This window comes from Cibotium barometz, chromosome 2 (assembly GCF_041138505.1).
Source record: "Cibotium barometz isolate CiBa-2024 chromosome 2, ASM4113850v1, whole genome shotgun sequence".
Classification (NCBI taxonomy): Eukaryota; Viridiplantae; Streptophyta; class Polypodiopsida; order Cyatheales; family Cibotiaceae; genus Cibotium; species Cibotium barometz.
This window is the reverse complement of record NC_141047.1, coordinates 46967350-46984740: the sequence shown is the minus strand read 5'-3', so window position 1 is coordinate 46984740 and position 17391 is coordinate 46967350. Positions and strand designations below refer to the sequence as shown.

Genomic DNA, 17391 nt, shown 5'->3' with positions numbered 1-17391 from the left:
TAGAGACGTTAATATATCATTTCATTTTCTCCCCCCCACTGGGCCTATCACTTTGGGCTCATAGGCCTATTGGGTCTTTAGTAGACGCTTAATATATATATATATATATATATATATATATATATATATATATATATCCCCCCCACTCAAGCTTTGCAAACACGGTGACACTTTCTTGAGAGAGCTTCGGCCCCAGCCACCGACCTCTCCCTCACGAGCTCACTAGCTTCTTCCAGACCCGGAGGAGGAGGAGAGACCAATACAGTGAATCCCGTGGACCCACCTCGCCCGATAGGAGTTGCCTCAGACCAGGACTCCCCATTCCAATGTGCCGGACACCCCTAGCCCTCGGGACGTTGGCCACGATCCCCTCATCAGCTCCAAATCCCGGACATGCTCCATCGCCATCGAGCCGCCTTTCCACTTAACGTAGCTGAGGGAGATCTCTCGGCCATACTCATTAGCCCCATGCTTTATATTTTGGAGAGTGGTGTACCATCTATTGGGGGCCGATGCTCCTCTCATGTTTCATGTTCTTGGTATTCCATGATGAGATTTCAATGGACAGTTTTGTATCACTCCAGTGAGATAGTTTTGTTTCATTTCTATTTTATTTTCCATTCCATGATGAGATATGCCATGGACATTATTGTATACCTTTGGTCTCATAGGCCTATTGGGTTTTTAGTAGACGTTTAATATATCTTTCTCTATCCACCCTCTCGCGTCTCTTTATCCACCCACCAACCCACTTTGGTCTCATAGGCCCATTGGGTCTTTAGTAGACGTTTAATATATCTTTCTTTCTTTCTCTCTATCCACCCTCTCGCGTCTCTTTATCCAGCCACCAACCCACCCTTGCTCAGGCCCCCAAGGCAGCAACATAAATTGTGCACGCAATGGGAGAGGTGGAGAAGCTCGGAAAACAGGTAGCGCTCATGGACAACACCTACAGGAAACTCTTGAGTGACTTCAAGCAAACCTTTTGACCGCACTCTCAACCAACAAATAAAGGAGACAGAGGCCCTCTGTAAGGAAGTACAAGACAAGGACGCACGCATTTAGATACTGGAACAGCAGGTGGCTGCACTCAAGGCAACCCCCCTCACCACAAAAAGCCCAGCTTTGGGGGAACTTCAAGCCCAAATAGCGGCACTTGAGGCCACCATTAAACAAGATGTGGAAGACGGAAATCAGCAAACACCAGGTCCTTGCAGACGATGTGGAGCAGCTAATGGCTGCCGATCACAAGCTGCAGGAGAGCTACAGACCACGAAATCGGACTGGATTAGTAACAGGGGCCTCTCCCAAGGCCGATGCACTTACCCTTTGCCAGAAACTCAGGGTAGATGGGACCACCTTTGCAGATGCATGGAGAACCAGGAAAGACATGACACGTGAGAGGCCTCTTCTCATCTGCTTCCCTGACACCACTAGTCGACAGGCCTTCCTAGATAGACGGGCTGCCCTCACGGGCACAGATATTCATGGGGGATGATTTGACTCCCACACAAGTAGCACACCGTCGAGAGGCCATGGTGACTGTACAGGAGGCCTGCAAGGGGGGTGAGTGGGCTGTCTACAGAGATGGCTGCATCATCATCACCGAGAGTCGCCCCAAATAGGGGCGCGGGGTCTGAGACCACACAGTTGAGGCTAGCCGTATGGAACTGCACTGGCACTATGTGGTCTGACCCAGGAGGGATGAGCGAGACTCTGGCTCCAGTGGACCGTCTCCCAACTCTTCAGTACAGCCTGAACTCCCCTTTTCTCCCAGCTCTCCCATGAAGACCTCAACCAGACTATCCCGTTCGACCTCCTTAGCCTCTACATACACAGCACATGGATCGCACCTTTGGAGCTCCCACCGAAGATGCACTTCTATAGAGATCATTTCCTCATGCTCACAGATGATGGCTTCATCCAGTAGCAGGCCACCTAGGTATTCACATGTCACATGCCATTCAGATTGTGATTGGCCAGCTACGGGTATCCTCCCACCGCCTACAGGTGGAGACAGAGTGGGTAGAGTGCTCATACGGAGACCTCGGGAGGAGAGGATCTGCAGAATATGCCACAGGGGGGTCGAGACAGAGGAGCACTATACATGTCACTGCTGAGTGTACTAGAGATCCGCAAAGTTACAATTGTCTCTTCCGTGACGGTTTTGGCCCATTATCCAGGATCATGGACTTCCTGGACCACTGCTACCTTGGACTCTTCCTACTAGAGCTTCGCAGACACAAAGATACACTCCTAAGCCTCCTTCCTCCCCAGCCGACCATCACCACTTTCTTTCGGGCCCAGGGAGAGGATATCATCATAGTGGACCCCGCGGGTGGTCCACCACAAGATACCTCAGCTCCACCCCATCCTTGAGGAGTCACTTCGGAATGGGCTTGCGCGCTTCAACGTACCCGGCGTCCCCAACCCACAGGACACCAACCACGATCCTTCCATCAGCTCCAGATCCAAGACAGCCAGCACGTACCGTGACAGAAGGGGGCCTCTCTGCCATACTCAGTAACCCCATGCTCGACATACTTGAGAGAGGTGTACCCTCTACTGGAGGTTGATGTGCTTCATCTTCTCATGTACTCCATGATGAGTCTCTTGTACTAGTGCTTATTGTGCTTATTCCCCATGTACTTCCCCACCCCATGATGATCATTGTATCAGCCTCTACTTTCAGAGAGCTATGTTATTTGTACTTGTTTTGTTTTTCTTTTCCATGATGAGACATACCATGGATAGCATTGTATCACTTTGGTCTCCTAGACCCATTGGGTCTTTAGGAGACGTTTACTGTAACTTTCTTTATTTCTTTCTTTCTCTTCGAGATCAGCAAGTTAATTCACTCCTTGATCATAATTAAAGGTTCAGCTACACCTCATGTAACATAAAGAACTTCAGAACCTTCAAGGCAACCCAACAACTTTAAGGAAACACACACACACACAAGATCATAGAACGTAACCTACTTGTGATGCTCATTTGCAAAGACAAAAAACCGGCGGATAGGATTGCTGCATAATGCTCGTACACGGTTATATACACTTATGTTTCTGTTCTTCACTTCCTCAAGTACCACGGAAAGTATCACCACATCATCAATAGCATTGTTCTCTAGAAGGTCAATCTATCAAACAATCACAAGACACATATGAGTAAACCTTTTTGACCACAACTGAATAACTGCAAATCATACTTGATCAAAGCTTTTGGAAGATACATGATGGAGTGTGACATTTGTATCTACTATAAGAATATTGGCCGCACACTCGCTAAGACAGGCAGCCTCTTTATCACACACTGTGCAATATAATGCACCACAAGATATGTCATCCCGCAGGTAATGCTCTCTGACCACCTGCAATCAATACAAGCAACGACTTTCTTATTTTCTGGACTCTATAGTTTGCATGGCCAGAAAACAGGTCACATGAGAGCAATTTACCTTCCCCTAATATACAATTGTTCATGAACAAAGATTTACCACATAATAAAGATGGAGGTAAAACGAAAAGATTTGTGAGTACCATTGGATTCTCGAGTGCAACACCTTGCCACCAGAAGGTGGACAAGAAGGGATATACGATTTAGAGTTCAGTGCTTGCTATGTTCACTTGTTTGTCGTAAAGAAAGATGACTTTGCGAGAGTTATCTCGCTACCCCATAAACCACTGTATTTGTGGCACAAGGCCAAACATCAGCTAGAATCAGCCTACATGGGACAAGGCATTGTCCTCCAAACACCTGAAGTACTGTATACTCTATTACTGCTGTGAGCAAATACTCAAGTACAAGTCTGCCACAGTGGGATGAGGCTGAAAACTGAAAAAAAAATACCAAATTTACAACGGATTTCCTAAGAAACTCTAGGTCTGCGAATGAATAATGGTTGCTAGTTGTTGGAGATAACCTTGCTACTGATTTCCCACTGTTCCACAACATCTGATGAAGAGCGGGGGATTTCTTATAGGCCCATGCTGGCAAGTCAGAGCTGGTTGGGCTGCTCACAGTATTTTTACAAGTACTAGAGCCATTGTTCATACCTGCTGTCAGGCCTGCATGTATGTGGATGCCTTGCCTGGACCTGGTCCAACCCGGACCTATTGTGACATGCCACCACGTATGAAAACACTTTAGCCCAGTGCAGCCTATCCCTGATGAAGAACGGAACCAACCTCAAGAAGTTCATGCTGGGACTCACAGCAGCAAGGATGCAAGTTGAATTATCAAGGGAATTTTTTATGGGTTCAGGGGAGTGAGAGTGACCATCTGACAGCAACAGTCGGGATTTGTTAACAGCTCAGTAGAATCAGAATCTTGCACAGTTGATGTGACCACAGATATTTTGCAGATCTGCCACAACAGCACTTTTGGAATTGATGCAGGTGGTACCATCTGAGAGATGTGTTACCATGAATGAAACCCACCACAATGTTCCTTGGATACATACTCATACAATGTTCCTTGGGTGCATACTGTAATGTAACCTGTGGACCAATAATACAGCATCTACCAGATGGCTGTACAGTGTCGTACCTTCAAGCATGACTGCAGTGCAAAGCATACATAATCTGATAAATCTACCTTTAGAGATTAAACAGGCATGTGGCTTTACTTGTCTTTGATGGAATGCAAATGCCTCATGCAAATCAAAGGCACCATGCCCCATGGGAATTCCCTTGCACAACGGGAATAAATCCTAGTTATAACCACTGCACATTCACTGTTGAAGAAGCTCTGTAAGGTCTATCTGTCTAAGCGCCAGTAAATAACAGAAAGATGGAAGCAACATAAGACTTGAGAACATTCAGAAGCACACACAGATACCTAAACTACCACAAATTTATAGTACTTTTGACAGTGCAAGCCTGCCAAACAGTGGCTGAAGGCTGAAGACTATATAAAACTCAAGAGATTTCCCAACTACCTTCAAATGAACACTAACTACTGCTGATTGGGGGTTGATGTGTTTATGTTTGCTGCTGACTTGAGCAGCTTAAAACTGAGGAAAGGGCTATTTGCAAAATCTGAAGCTCATGACAACAATGATAAACTATAGGGTGCTTGCCAGCCAGCTCACAACCAGCTTGGCCAGCTTGGGGAAGCCCCGAACCTCTCTGCTTTTTCTTTGGATGCTGCTCACATTGCCGGCCAGCTTGCCACAATGCTGCCTGGAATCTCCACAAAATGTGAACACTGCCTAGAACCTGGTTCAGCCTGCAAATAGGTGTGAACATGTTCCAAACGCTCTGTCCATCCCTGACAGAGGCTCTGTAAGCTTCCTGTGTCGAGATGCCTGTAATTTGCAAGCCCACAAATGCCCAAGCCACATAGCAGTTTGAAAATAGCCACCAAAACATACTCCGCATAGGGACACATGGACTATGGCACCCAACAGACATTACATATCCTTTTGTAAGTCCAATGGGTTGCCCTGTATGATTTCCGTGTAGACCTTGTTATGCTCTCCAAGATGGATCAGCCAAAAGAGATGGGATTGCAGCAGACATCCCAGGATGTAGGACATATTAAAATGTACAGGAAGCCTTTTTTGGACATGGAAGACATGCATGAGCTGATCATATATAATGGGATGTCCTCTGACCTACATCTGATAGCCTTGCATGCTTTCTATATGGAGGCGGCTCGAGTATGGTTCATTATTTGATGGGGTCTACTGCGTATCTGAGATTTCACTATCCCACCTCCACCCATAGGAGCTGACCATACTTATCTCGCTTTCACCATCTCCTGCCCCACTCTACAACCCACTCCAGACCCCCCCATTTTTCACTTCACCCGCATTCATTTCCATCATGATCTCAACTCCATCTATGAAGATCACCTATCCTGCCATACTTCAGCACGTGATCTTACATATCCACACTAACATTACAGCTCTCCTCCATCATCCATGACTCTTCTCATGCTAGCTTCTTATACCACCTGTTCCACCGCCAAATGCCCCACAGGATCGCAGCCACAAAATGGGTGGTATCATGATGAATGCATGAACACACGACTTCAGCTCCTATGGGAAAGAGAGCGTTGACTGATCTTAGCATGTTAAATGCAGAGAACCTTCCGTCGTTTGACCAGCAAGAAGAAGCATGCATTCCAAGCCAAACGTGAATAAGAGTGGTACAAACTCTTTTTGAGCGAAGATAACTCAGACGCATCGTGCATTCTGAAGGGAAAGAAATCCCCAACACCCATCCCTGATCCCCTCCTTTGGGAAGCCTATGCACGACAGCTTTATGATGTCCCAGATCAGGCCACACCTCATACGTCCAACATCCCGCACCCACATGATCTATCCTCTTCAACAATGTCAATGTCACTAGGGTTCTATTAAAGCTACATAATCGAAAGACCATGAAGACCTATGTGAGGACTCGAGCATTTTGCACATTACATCATATTCTCACAAACTCTTTAAAAAAGCCCTCTGTGAATGCTTCCCCATAGCCTGGACCACAAACACCGTTGTTTCCATCCATAAAGCAGGAGATCACATGGATATGGGATAGAAGACTCCATGGATCGAAATAATTACGGGACTATGATGATTGGCCAAATGGACAAGATTTATGGGGCAATACTAGAGTATGAGATCAGCTTACTGGAAAAGAGGCTTGGACACAACATCGAGGGAAGTATGCTTCAAGAGAAACTACTCCATACAGTACACTTGATCAAATCTTTACCCTACGGGCCATCATAGAGGAAGCAAGGACACGGTAACAGCATGTATATTGTTGCTTTGCGGATTTCCGCCGCGAAGCCTTTGACTTTAGCAGCGTGAGTGTGCCTAGTCCGCCCATCTCAACCGCTCTTCCACCTCTGCCGGCGTATCCTCAGCACCTCCTCCCTTCCATGGCGACCTAGGCGTCACCACCGTCTTAACCATTTGACACTCCCGTGGATTGCCCGTCCTGCTACCTTCACCCTCGGCTCTACTCCTATGGCAGTCTTCTACCTGTGTTGCTCCAAGTACCTCTAACATTAATCTAGCTCTCTCTTCATCATAGTCACAAGGGACGGGGGACGGTAACGGGGGACGGTAACGGGGACGGGGACGGGGACGGGGGACGGCCATATGTAGGGAACGGGGACGGGGGTAGGAACGGCACTTAAAAATTACTTTGTCAGTACCACCCACTCGACTATACAGGCAAAGCTTGCATGTCCATGGCTGTGCACCACCTCCATGAGGGGACAAGGTGTGATTGACCTCATCCCACCATGACACATGTCCATGTCAGAATATGCAACGGAAATGATAACCAAACTTGGGTAGACAAGAGCAAGTAGACTGCAGAAAATAAACAGCACAAGAAACACAGAGAGATAGGTGTGTAAACTCTTCTCTATACACAAGATCCCGGAAAAACTGAATGAGGAAGTGGTGGGGGCAAAGGGGCTATATATGCATCCCAGAGTGGGCAGTCGACCAGCAGAAAGAGTGCCCACGACTGATGAAAAAGTCCCACGACTGCATAAATGCAGTCGGCCAGCAAACAGGTGCCCACGACTGATGAAATCCAGTCGGCCAGCAGCCCAATAGCCCACGACTGATGAACATCCAGTCGGCCAGCACTGGAGTGCTCCTGGCAACCTCTGGCAACCCTCCCACCACTAGAAAAAATGGGAAAAAATAGGGAAAAATACGGGGAGTGTGGAAAAATGATATACAGGGCGGGCACACCCACAACAGAGGCCCTGGTGTATGAATATAGACAGGAGATGACTTCTAACACCCCCTCTCAGCTCCTGGCTATGAAACCAACCCAAGGGAGCTGGAGTGCCGCCTGAGCATAGCCTGAGGTAGAGACTTCGTGAAGAGGTCCGCCGCATTGTCCTCCGTCCAACAATAAAGTAGCAAGATGTCATCAGCCAAGATCTTCTCACGTACAAAGTGATACTGTATCTCTATATGCTTGGTCCGGGCATGGAAAACCGGGTTCAGAACAATAGCTATACAACTCTGGTTATCACACTGGATGACTGTGGGCTCCCTCTGTGGAAACCCAATCTCGCCTAGCAGCCCCACAGCCATACAACCTCACAAGCAGCACCACAAGCAGCCCGATACTCTTGCCTCTGTCGAAGAAAGGGCAATAGTTTGCTGCCTCTTGCTGCTCCAAGAAACTGCTCCTGAGCCGAGGGTAAAACTGTATCCTGAAGTAGATCTCCTCGTGTCTGGATCTCCTCCCCAATCTGAGTCACTCCATCCTTGGAGCTTGACTCCATTCCCTCCTGTGTAAAAGAGTCCCAGATCCTTCGTACTCTGCAGATACCGCAAGATCCGCAATCCTGCGTCCCAATGAGACTTCAATGGCGTCTGCATAAAAGAGCTCAACAGCCCCACGGAGAAGCTCAAGTCCAATCTGGTGTTCAGCAACCAGAGACTACGATCAAGACTGATTCACGTGTGTGATTTGATACACTAATGTGATTTCTGTTAGAAATTGTGCATCTCAGTGTATTTGGGGAATGCCTATTTATAGGTTTTATCCATTTATCTTCTTTTTAGTAGGTCATGGGCAGTCGGCCAGCTCCCTTGCATCACTATAAAACGGGCCCTCCCATATTCACTTGTTATTCATCTAAGCTATTCACAGGCACATGTTCTACACCATCTGCTGGCTGATATTGCCATTGTAAAAGCCTCTTGCTACATAACATGATGTTCATTGTCTAATGTCTCTCTCTCTCCTTTGCTCTCCCTCTCTCCTATGTTTTGCTTCCGCATTGTGCAACTTTATCATGGTATCAATCCCTTAGGTGACCGGCACTTCAAGGCGGCAGAGAGTTTCCTCATCTGTATGAAGATCTACGTTTTTTTTTGGAGCAAAAAGGTGCTGCATTTTCAGTTTGGTGCTGCATTTTGTGCATCTTGCTGCTGCGTTTTTCATCTGGCTGCTGAGTTTTCATCCTAAAGGCTGTGTTTCACATTGGTGGCTGCGTTTCTCTTCTAGGGTGCTGTGCATTGTGCAACTTTATCATGGTATCAATCCCTTAGGTGACCGGCACTTCAAGGCGGCAGCGAGTTTCCTCATCTGTATGAAGATCTACGTTTTTTTTTGGAGCAAAAAGGTGCTGCATTTTCAGTTTGGTGCTGCGTTTTGTGCATCTTGCTGCTGCGTTTTTCATCTGGCTGCTGAGTTTTCATCCTCAAGGCTGTGTTTTTCACATTGGTGGCTGCGTTTCTCTTCTAAGGTGCTGTGCTTCAGTTTTGGTAGCTGCATTTTTGTGGTGGCAGCAGCTCTTTCTCCCCTATCCTGTCTTCTCCATCAACCTTTGTTGTTGGTGGTGCGTGCGCTGCGTTTTCAGCCCTGGGCAGCAGTGGAGGTTCTCTTGCTCGTGGTGTTTCGACCTTTCCCTCGCTTGAGGGGGCTGTCGGTCCTATGCTTTCGCAGTGTTGGCGTTTGGAACAGATCTCTGGACAGCAGTTAGTGGCCCTCTTCTTCGCATGTGGAGCGCCACAAACTTGTGGCATCTTCAGCCTGCCTCTTCTTCGATGGATGTACCTCCTTTGTGGGTGTTTTCCCGCAAGTTTTGGTGGACTGTTGCTACTGTCCATCCCCTTTCTCTCTCAATTTTGAGAAGGGGCTGCTTGTTCCTCATACCTCGTTCTGTTGGAGAAGGGTTGGAGATTGGTTGTGGAGTGTTCAGATCATCAGTAGCACTAAGGCTTGCTTGCAAAGGTGTGCTATTGTTGTGGATATGGGTTCCTTCTTGGAGGAGGCATCTATCCTTGTTTCGCAAATGCAGGTCAGGTTCCCTCCTAGTGGGCAGGATAGGCACTTGCTACAATGCAAGAGACATGACGGTGTCACTACTACTATTGTGGAATGCAGGTTCATTTGGCCAAGCATTGCAAGACCAAAGGTACATCCCAGGCTTTCATAGACAGGCAATGATCATATACAAGAGGATGACTCCGATACTTCTAGTGTCCCCAAGGCTACAAAAGCCAAGGAGGACCCAGAAGGTCAGCTTCTATAGTTATTAGTTATACAAATAGTTCTCCCCCATGTGCTTCCAACCAAAGGACGCTTGTGGGCAGGAGAGGGGGCTATTAGTAGCTCCATTTCTGGTGCATGGGAAGCGTGAGTCAGAGTTCCAAGCATGGAAAATATCTAGCGTTTTTTGGAGCTATGGACTGTATGTGTTCCACGTCTATTGCTTGGTGTAGCAAAGATTATGGACTGGATGTGTTCTAAGTTCATTGTTCGAGGCTTTTTGGGATGTGGTAGGTTCACAATCCACTGTTAGGGGATAATGGGCGCAGTGTGTCTAGCAGCTCATCATTTTATTCTGGAATTCACTACACACTTGTGTGGGAATTCAGAGCCAAGCAAAGTTCCTTGTTGTTCGTGGTGGCATTTTGTTTCGAGAAACAGGTTGGTGGGTGCTCTTTCCGAGGTGTATCCGGTACTGCGCAATACTGGAGTGTCCATGGTTGCATCTTCATCAACTTATCTTCTCCCAACTTTGCCCACTATGAGCTACAGAGGGGGTGTTAGAAAATGTGCATCTCAATGTATTTGGGGAATGCCTATTTATAGGTTTTATCCATTTATCTCCTTTTAGTAGGTCGTGGGTAGTCAGCCAACTCCCATAAGCAGTCGGCCAGCTCCCTTGCATCACTATAAAAGGGGCCCTCCCATATTCACTTGTTATCCATCTAAGCTATTCACAGGCACATATTCTGCACCATCAGCTGGCTGATATTGCCATTGTAAAAGCCTCTTGCTACATAACATGATGTTCATTGTTTGATGTCTCTCTCTCCCTCTCTCCTATGTTTTGCTTTTACATTGTGCAACTTTATCAATTTCTCTATAGTTACATGAGATAGCTTTACTATTATCCGCATGTGGAGGATGGGTTTGTGTCCAATTGATTTTCCTTGAGGTCTACTAGTTTTATTGGTATTTGTCTTTTATTTAAGTGTGCGAGTTAAGGTTCAACATATTAGATATTACTCTCTGTGATCAAAGGATCATGAGTGAACCATGTGATATGGTTGGTTCAACGATTATACTAAGTGTCGTATGGTAGATGAGGATGATGTCTTTATGACATGGCTTATCTTATTACCACAATATCTTTGGCTCACATGTATGTTTAGCCCAAGTTTACAACAAATGTTGGATGGTCTTTCACTTCACAGATTAGTACATTTGTTATATAGCTTCTCATGGAACATTCTCTACTTAGTCTCGTCTCAATGTTTCTGGACGAGAGATGCTATAGCTTTGGTATGTGAGAAGACGTTCTTTGATAGAACCTGGTTATCCACGGATTTTGGATCTACTAGATGGGGCATGTACATTGGGGTGGGCAAATACAAAGGGTGGAAAAGGAGTGAATTTTCCCTGTATGATTGGGTACTTTGTTGTGCAGGGATTTACTATCTCTAACGTGGAGCAGTGTGATTCTGTTCTGAGTAATATTTTGAATTTTCTAGGATTCTTCTTCTATTATTTGGACAGTTGTCCATGGGTCCTTTGATCGGAATGACGAGCTATTAGTGCTCTTCAGAGATTCTTGTGTAAGACTTAGGTGTGGTAGCAGTACTTAAAGAAGTTAACGAGAGAGATGGTTTGTAGTCATTGCATGGATTTGCATTGATAGATATTGACGAGCACTAGAGGGTTTTTATTGGTAGTGTTCAGGTCTCAACACACGGTCTCGATGTCTTATATCAATGGTATTTTGGATTGAACACCATCCTGATAGGAGCATTTTCTAAGGTTATTTATGATGAGAGTGCAAAGATACATGATAGTTATATAATTCTCGAAAAGGGAAGTATTTGTTGATCATCCTCGGTCTGTTAGGCAAACATAAGGGTGCATCAAGTTTTGGAGGATATGCTTTATGCATACGACTCTAGGTGACCATCTCATTGCGAGAGGTACACCCTATGGTCAGCTTTGTCTATGTTGTACTAGCATTCGGATACTAATTACAATCTAAGTTTGCTAATGTACGGTTTTCAACCTGCATCTCCGGTAACTATGGGACTTAAGGGTATTTGGATTGATGCAGCTATAGATTTCCAAGAGGATAGCTAGTCGATGCATCGGATGCTATCAAGAGTGCTCAGGATACAGCACAGTTATATTCTGATAGGAAGCATTCACAGAGACAGTTACCCACTGGAATGCTAGGTTGTTTGAGAGTACCCAAGAGTTCTGAGACGTTACAATCGGGGAAAATTGGAAAGTTATTCCCTAGGTATGGGGTATTATGTTGTAGCTAGGGGACAATTGTCTCGATGTTTTCCAACTTCCTGAGGACATGGGAGATTGAGGGATTGCTGTGTTCCTCGAGAGCTTGAGTAGCTTCTGGTTTTGTTTTGTTTCCACGATGATAGTTTGTTAGACAGGTATGAAACTTGACTGTCGGATGCAGATGTTTGAGGTGGCTATGTTTCCCTTGCTTTATTTCCAAGAGTGGAAACATCTTAAGAGGGGAAGTATGTTACGTACCTAATGCTAATCCTCAAGATTAGTCACCTAATCCGGCAGGCGTTGGTGGTATACTAGTGCTGACTGGCATCGTTTGTGGGATTGGAGTCTAAGCCTCCGGCTCGGGGGTGATTCGGGATCCAGAATCTACAATTGGGTGGTGAGCTAGCCTGCCGTCTATTTGGCACTAATCTGGTTGTTTGTGTCTAGGGAGATCTGGTTTAATTCACACTTTGTAAAATCAACAAGACAGGAAAGCATCACCATAACAAGCAATCTCAAAAGCCTTTCTTTGCATATTGATTAACACGCGCGCGCGCACACACACACACACACACACACACAGAGAGAGAGAGAGAGAGAGAGAGAACAACCAACCTTGACGACCTGACCTCGCCTGGTTTTCTTCATAAAGGCCTTGCTTTGCAGCATTTTCGCTGAGCCTGTGAACCACGCCTTTGAAAGTTTGATGGAGGGGAAAGGCGTCGAGAAGCACAACAGTGGGAACCTGACGACTGTACTGTGTTAATCCCGTTTCATACAAACTGCTACCCCTACACTCCTTGGGCGGCCGCGAGAGTAAGCATTCACTTAATTATAATTTTATTTTTATGAGAAAGGTTTTAGCAAATTCATTCACCCACAGCTTGTGAGAGAAAAAGCTTGGCAAAAAATAGCAATCATAACGCTCAGAGGAGGATAGCAAGGCTTCTACTTTTATGCCCAATGGGATTATTGCTAAGAAAGATATATTTATTTACTTATTATTATTTTTCCTTAAGTAGTCTGAATTTGTGTGTCTATGAATGATATTCAAAAACCGAAAAACAAAAACACTCCAAAGAATTGCAATTAGAAACAAGAGATTAAGAAAAGAGAGTGTTCAAAAAAATTGTTGAACAATGAGGATTGAAATAAAATACATTAAGATAGAAATGAAAAGCTCCAATTATAATCACTATAGGAGTGGTAGGAGATATTTGAGCAGCTCTAAAAATTTGAGGTAAAAAAAGCGCGACCTTGGAGCGGAAGGAAACATCATCGAACCTTCCTTACAAGAACATGCATGTCATGAGAGGGAATTACAGGTTATGCATGCAGTTGTTATCCTGGTCGCAAAGAAAAATACCGGTGTATCAATTACACATTCGAAATTTAGATAAATGTGAAGAGTTGAAGGGCCATTGAGCATTTTTTTTTAAGTGTTTAGAACCCAGTGACATTGGTGGTTAGGGGAGGAGGTGTGGATAAGTGGGTGTGTATATATACACATAAATGTGTGTGACATCACCAAATCTTAGTTTTTGGAGTCATGAAAGTTCAGGGCATCTAAGGGAAAACGGGGAAGCATAAACAAAGGGTTATAAAAAATAAGCTAGATTTAAAAAAAGGTTAGAACCTCATGTAAATCTCAAGAAAATTAAAAAATTGATAATTAATAAAATCTAAGAATAAAATTTAAAGAAAGCTTTCTAATATATGAGAATGGTAGGGTCTTCAATATATTCAAAAAACTAAATGTGTGTGTGTGTGTGTGTGTGTGTGTGTACCTATGAGTATGAAGGTGTCAAAAAATGTGTTAGTATATATAGGTAAGTTATGTTGGAAAACATGAACAATGAGAATAGAGCTTTGAACTTTGTCAACTTTGAAATATAAGAAAAGAAAAGAAAACAATTGTGACTTGAATGAGTTGATGGGCGATGGAAGCCGATTCAGGGCAAAAAAACGTGTAAGGTGGTGGCATTGTTATAAAAACCTAAACAATATAATGGACCTGATTGTGTTAATGGAGTGTAATATTATGAGATGCAATAAGGAGCTAGTGCTGGAAAAGATAGACGATAAGGAGGTGGTTGGCAATGTTGTGTGTGTTACACGCACACAGTTTTTCTCTAGAAATATAAGGCATAGTGTGCATGAATGGTAATGACCTTGCACTACTCGAGAAGGAGATCAAAAGGAGTTTATAAGGTACGTAGCACTATAAGATACTGTGAATACTTGGAAGAGCCTATGCTCCATGATAAAGCACATGGATAACCAGCTGTGAGGGTAGTGATGGGCTAATGGAGAAGAAGACATATGTGTATGTTTACCCGAGCAAGGGGGAGTTGATTGATTGACAAATGGCTTGTATAGACATGTGTGTGGTTGTCTTTTAAACTATAGGTGTTAGTAGGCAGATTATTGTGAAGCAGTACACGGAGATGATTGACCTTAGTGTGAGACATGGTGACGCAGTAGAGGTATATAGCTAAATCTCAATCTTCTTGTCACCATTATGAAGAAGGCATATAGAGTAGGCAATGGAGAATAATATGATGAAACTGATGCGCTGAAGAGACAATGATGCAGTCAAGGTGTATAGCTAAATCTCAATCTTCTTGTCAGTAATATGAAGTAAGCGATGGGATTATTAAGATATAAGTATAGAAAGCGTTGTTTACAGAGTAAGGAAAAAATAACAATACAATGAAACTGAGGATGAAGAGGCTGGGTGGGGGTATTGGAACAAGGGTTAATCATGGCTAATGTTGACCACTCCGTAGGTTAACATGGTTTCACCTACCCGACCTATTGTAAAAGTCTACGAACTCCATATATATAGTTGCTTAAGACAAGTAATAGAGGCCGCACCATTTTTAAGTTTGGTCGGTCTAGTGTGAAAATGTATATACATCGTTTTTGTCAATAAGCAGGATATAATAATTCCCTTGCAATAGTTTACCTACTAAGCTCTCCTCTTTCCTCTTCTTGCTTGCTTCCCCTTCATTCCCTGCCTTTGTGAGAGAGAACCATCGCGAAGGACCATATCTTGTTGCCTCCATCCAGGCATAGAGACCTCTCCTTCACCCCTTTGGCAAAGGGGTATTCCAGTGTGACAACAGAGTGAGGATGCCACGGATGAGCTAGCACATATTGAAGTTGCAATTTGCAGCTCTAAGAAGGCAAGATCCAATGACACATGCTTCAGAAAGGCTAAAGTAAGCTCTTGACTTGAACATATTTGGTGTCACTACCAAGGACTAGCCTAGCACTTAGGTCCATCCATCCATTCCAAGCTATTGGGATCACTCAATATTGTCGAATATTGATTAGGACGTATAATTCAAAAAACATTAGGAGGCATTCTAGTTTCATCTATTGGAACAACTAAACCCTGGTTGATTGGTGATTTGCATGAAATTGGAGCCTAAGAAGCTGAAATTTCATTACTTTGAGCCTAAGAATAGCTTAGCAATTGTGATTGGGAGTGAAATCCACTTTGAATACATGAGCATTGAGCTCCATTAGGATGGATTAGAGTGGAATAGTTAATTATGCTCATGCATTTCATAAAATTTTCATGCATTGTTTGATTGGTAGCTTAGAAGCATGTAATCCATCAAAAAACAATTAAAATTGCTTAATTACTTGCATAACAACCATTCGCTAGGATTAGGACCGTTAATCCTCCCATCAAGTCAAAAAATATAAAAATATACCAAAAACTAGACTAAACCAACTCTCGAACTGGGGACGTGAACCCATATCCCGCACAAAAAGATGTGCGTATGGACACATGAGCCTACAGACGTGACCCTCAGCCAAACCTTCGTTCCATAGCAAACGACCAACACTAAAAATAGTGCTCCCCTATTAAGAAGGCTAGACTCCTTCAAATGCACCTCAAGTGAGAAGCTTTGGGAATAAATAAGCTAAGGAACATAGACGTGAGTGGATAAATAGTGCAAACAGGAGCCACCTCAGCTCTCTGAGCGCTCCAGATTCACCAATGGGCTCTGTAAACATCAATATAAATTTTATGAAGAGGGCATTAAAATGTCCTATGTTTGGACATAGCTCGAGTGAAGGAGCAGAGCAGGACCAGGAATCTCAAGTAACGGTCCTTGAGGAAGCGGTCAAACTATGTTCGACGCCACAATGTGTCAAACATTTGGTGTTGATCCTAAGCTAGGCAACAACAAACAACCCCCAACAGTTTACCACAATCAAGAGATGTCTCTTTTGTTGCACCATTAAGGGCACAACTCTAGTGAAGCAGCGGCGGCGGGAGGAGGACCACAAACCTCAATGAGAGATGTCTCTTTTGTTGCACCATTAAGGGCACAACTCTAGTGAAGCAGCGGCGGGAGGAGGACCACTAACCTCAATGAGAGATGTCTCTTTTGCTGCAACATTAGGGGCAAGTGTTCCTCGATACACCCAACAGCAACATTATGGGAGTACCTTTACCACATAACCAAATTCCAGTTCTTCTCTATTTGGACAAGGAACAAGGGACATGGGGAAGGGCAAAGAGCCGATGTTTGGGACTACTTCGATGAGCCTTAACTTGTTGAGCATAGAAGGAGGGCTTATTCATACAATCTCCCTTAATGGAATCACAAGGCTTTAAGCCAAAATGAGGGTGGCAGCTAAAGGAACATCTAAGGCTGCCAATAAGCAGAAAACACATGCTTCAACTTCAAAGGAAGTAGATTAAGAGCCTGAGGCACAAGCCCTAAAGGCTACAATGGCCCCTAAAAAGACTAATGAACCAGAACCAAATGTATAGAAGAAGAAGAGCACATAGACAATCCATGATTAGTTATCAAGGGAAACAACATCGTAACCATTGAAAGTGGTTTGGAAGAGAGCTTCGAGGGTTGCCTCCCTTGCAAAAATAAGCTAACGATCTCCCACTTAAACCCACTCTTCCCAGAAACCCATAGTTACAAAAACCTTCCGAACTCAATGAATACCCCAACCCTTTGTTAGGGAAAGAGAATGAAGCAAGCCTAAGACCTTTGTGAGAAAGCTGCTGGTTAAACTAGAGCCAATGCTAGAGCATGTGGTCAAGTACAAACTAACCCCACCTAAGTGTATCATAGACCCTATCCCAAAGCCA

At 44.5% G+C, this 17391-nt stretch overlaps 1 protein-coding gene across 5 annotated transcripts in view; it reads right to left on the bottom strand.

Annotated features, from left to right (window-relative positions):
* Positions 1-13078, bottom strand: part of EMB2763 (ribonuclease II family protein) — a 73040-nt gene extending 59962 nt beyond the window's left edge. For 4 of the 5 annotated variants that reach the window (XM_086818733.1, XM_086818761.1, XM_086818748.1 and 1 more), the window contains exons 1-3: positions 12876-13067; positions 3233-3370; positions 2982-3139 (exon numbers count right to left, since the gene is read on the bottom strand). In XM_086818733.1, the coding sequence (XP_086674859.1) occupies positions 2982-3139; positions 3233-3370; positions 12876-12929 (350 nt within the window). In that variant the 5' untranslated portion in view covers positions 12930-13067. Of the gene's footprint in view, positions 1-2981; positions 3140-3232; positions 3371-12875 lie in introns of all 5 variants that reach the window. The other variant, XM_086818741.1, reaches the window with a different exon arrangement.
* Positions 13079-17391: the final 4313 nt, after the last annotated feature.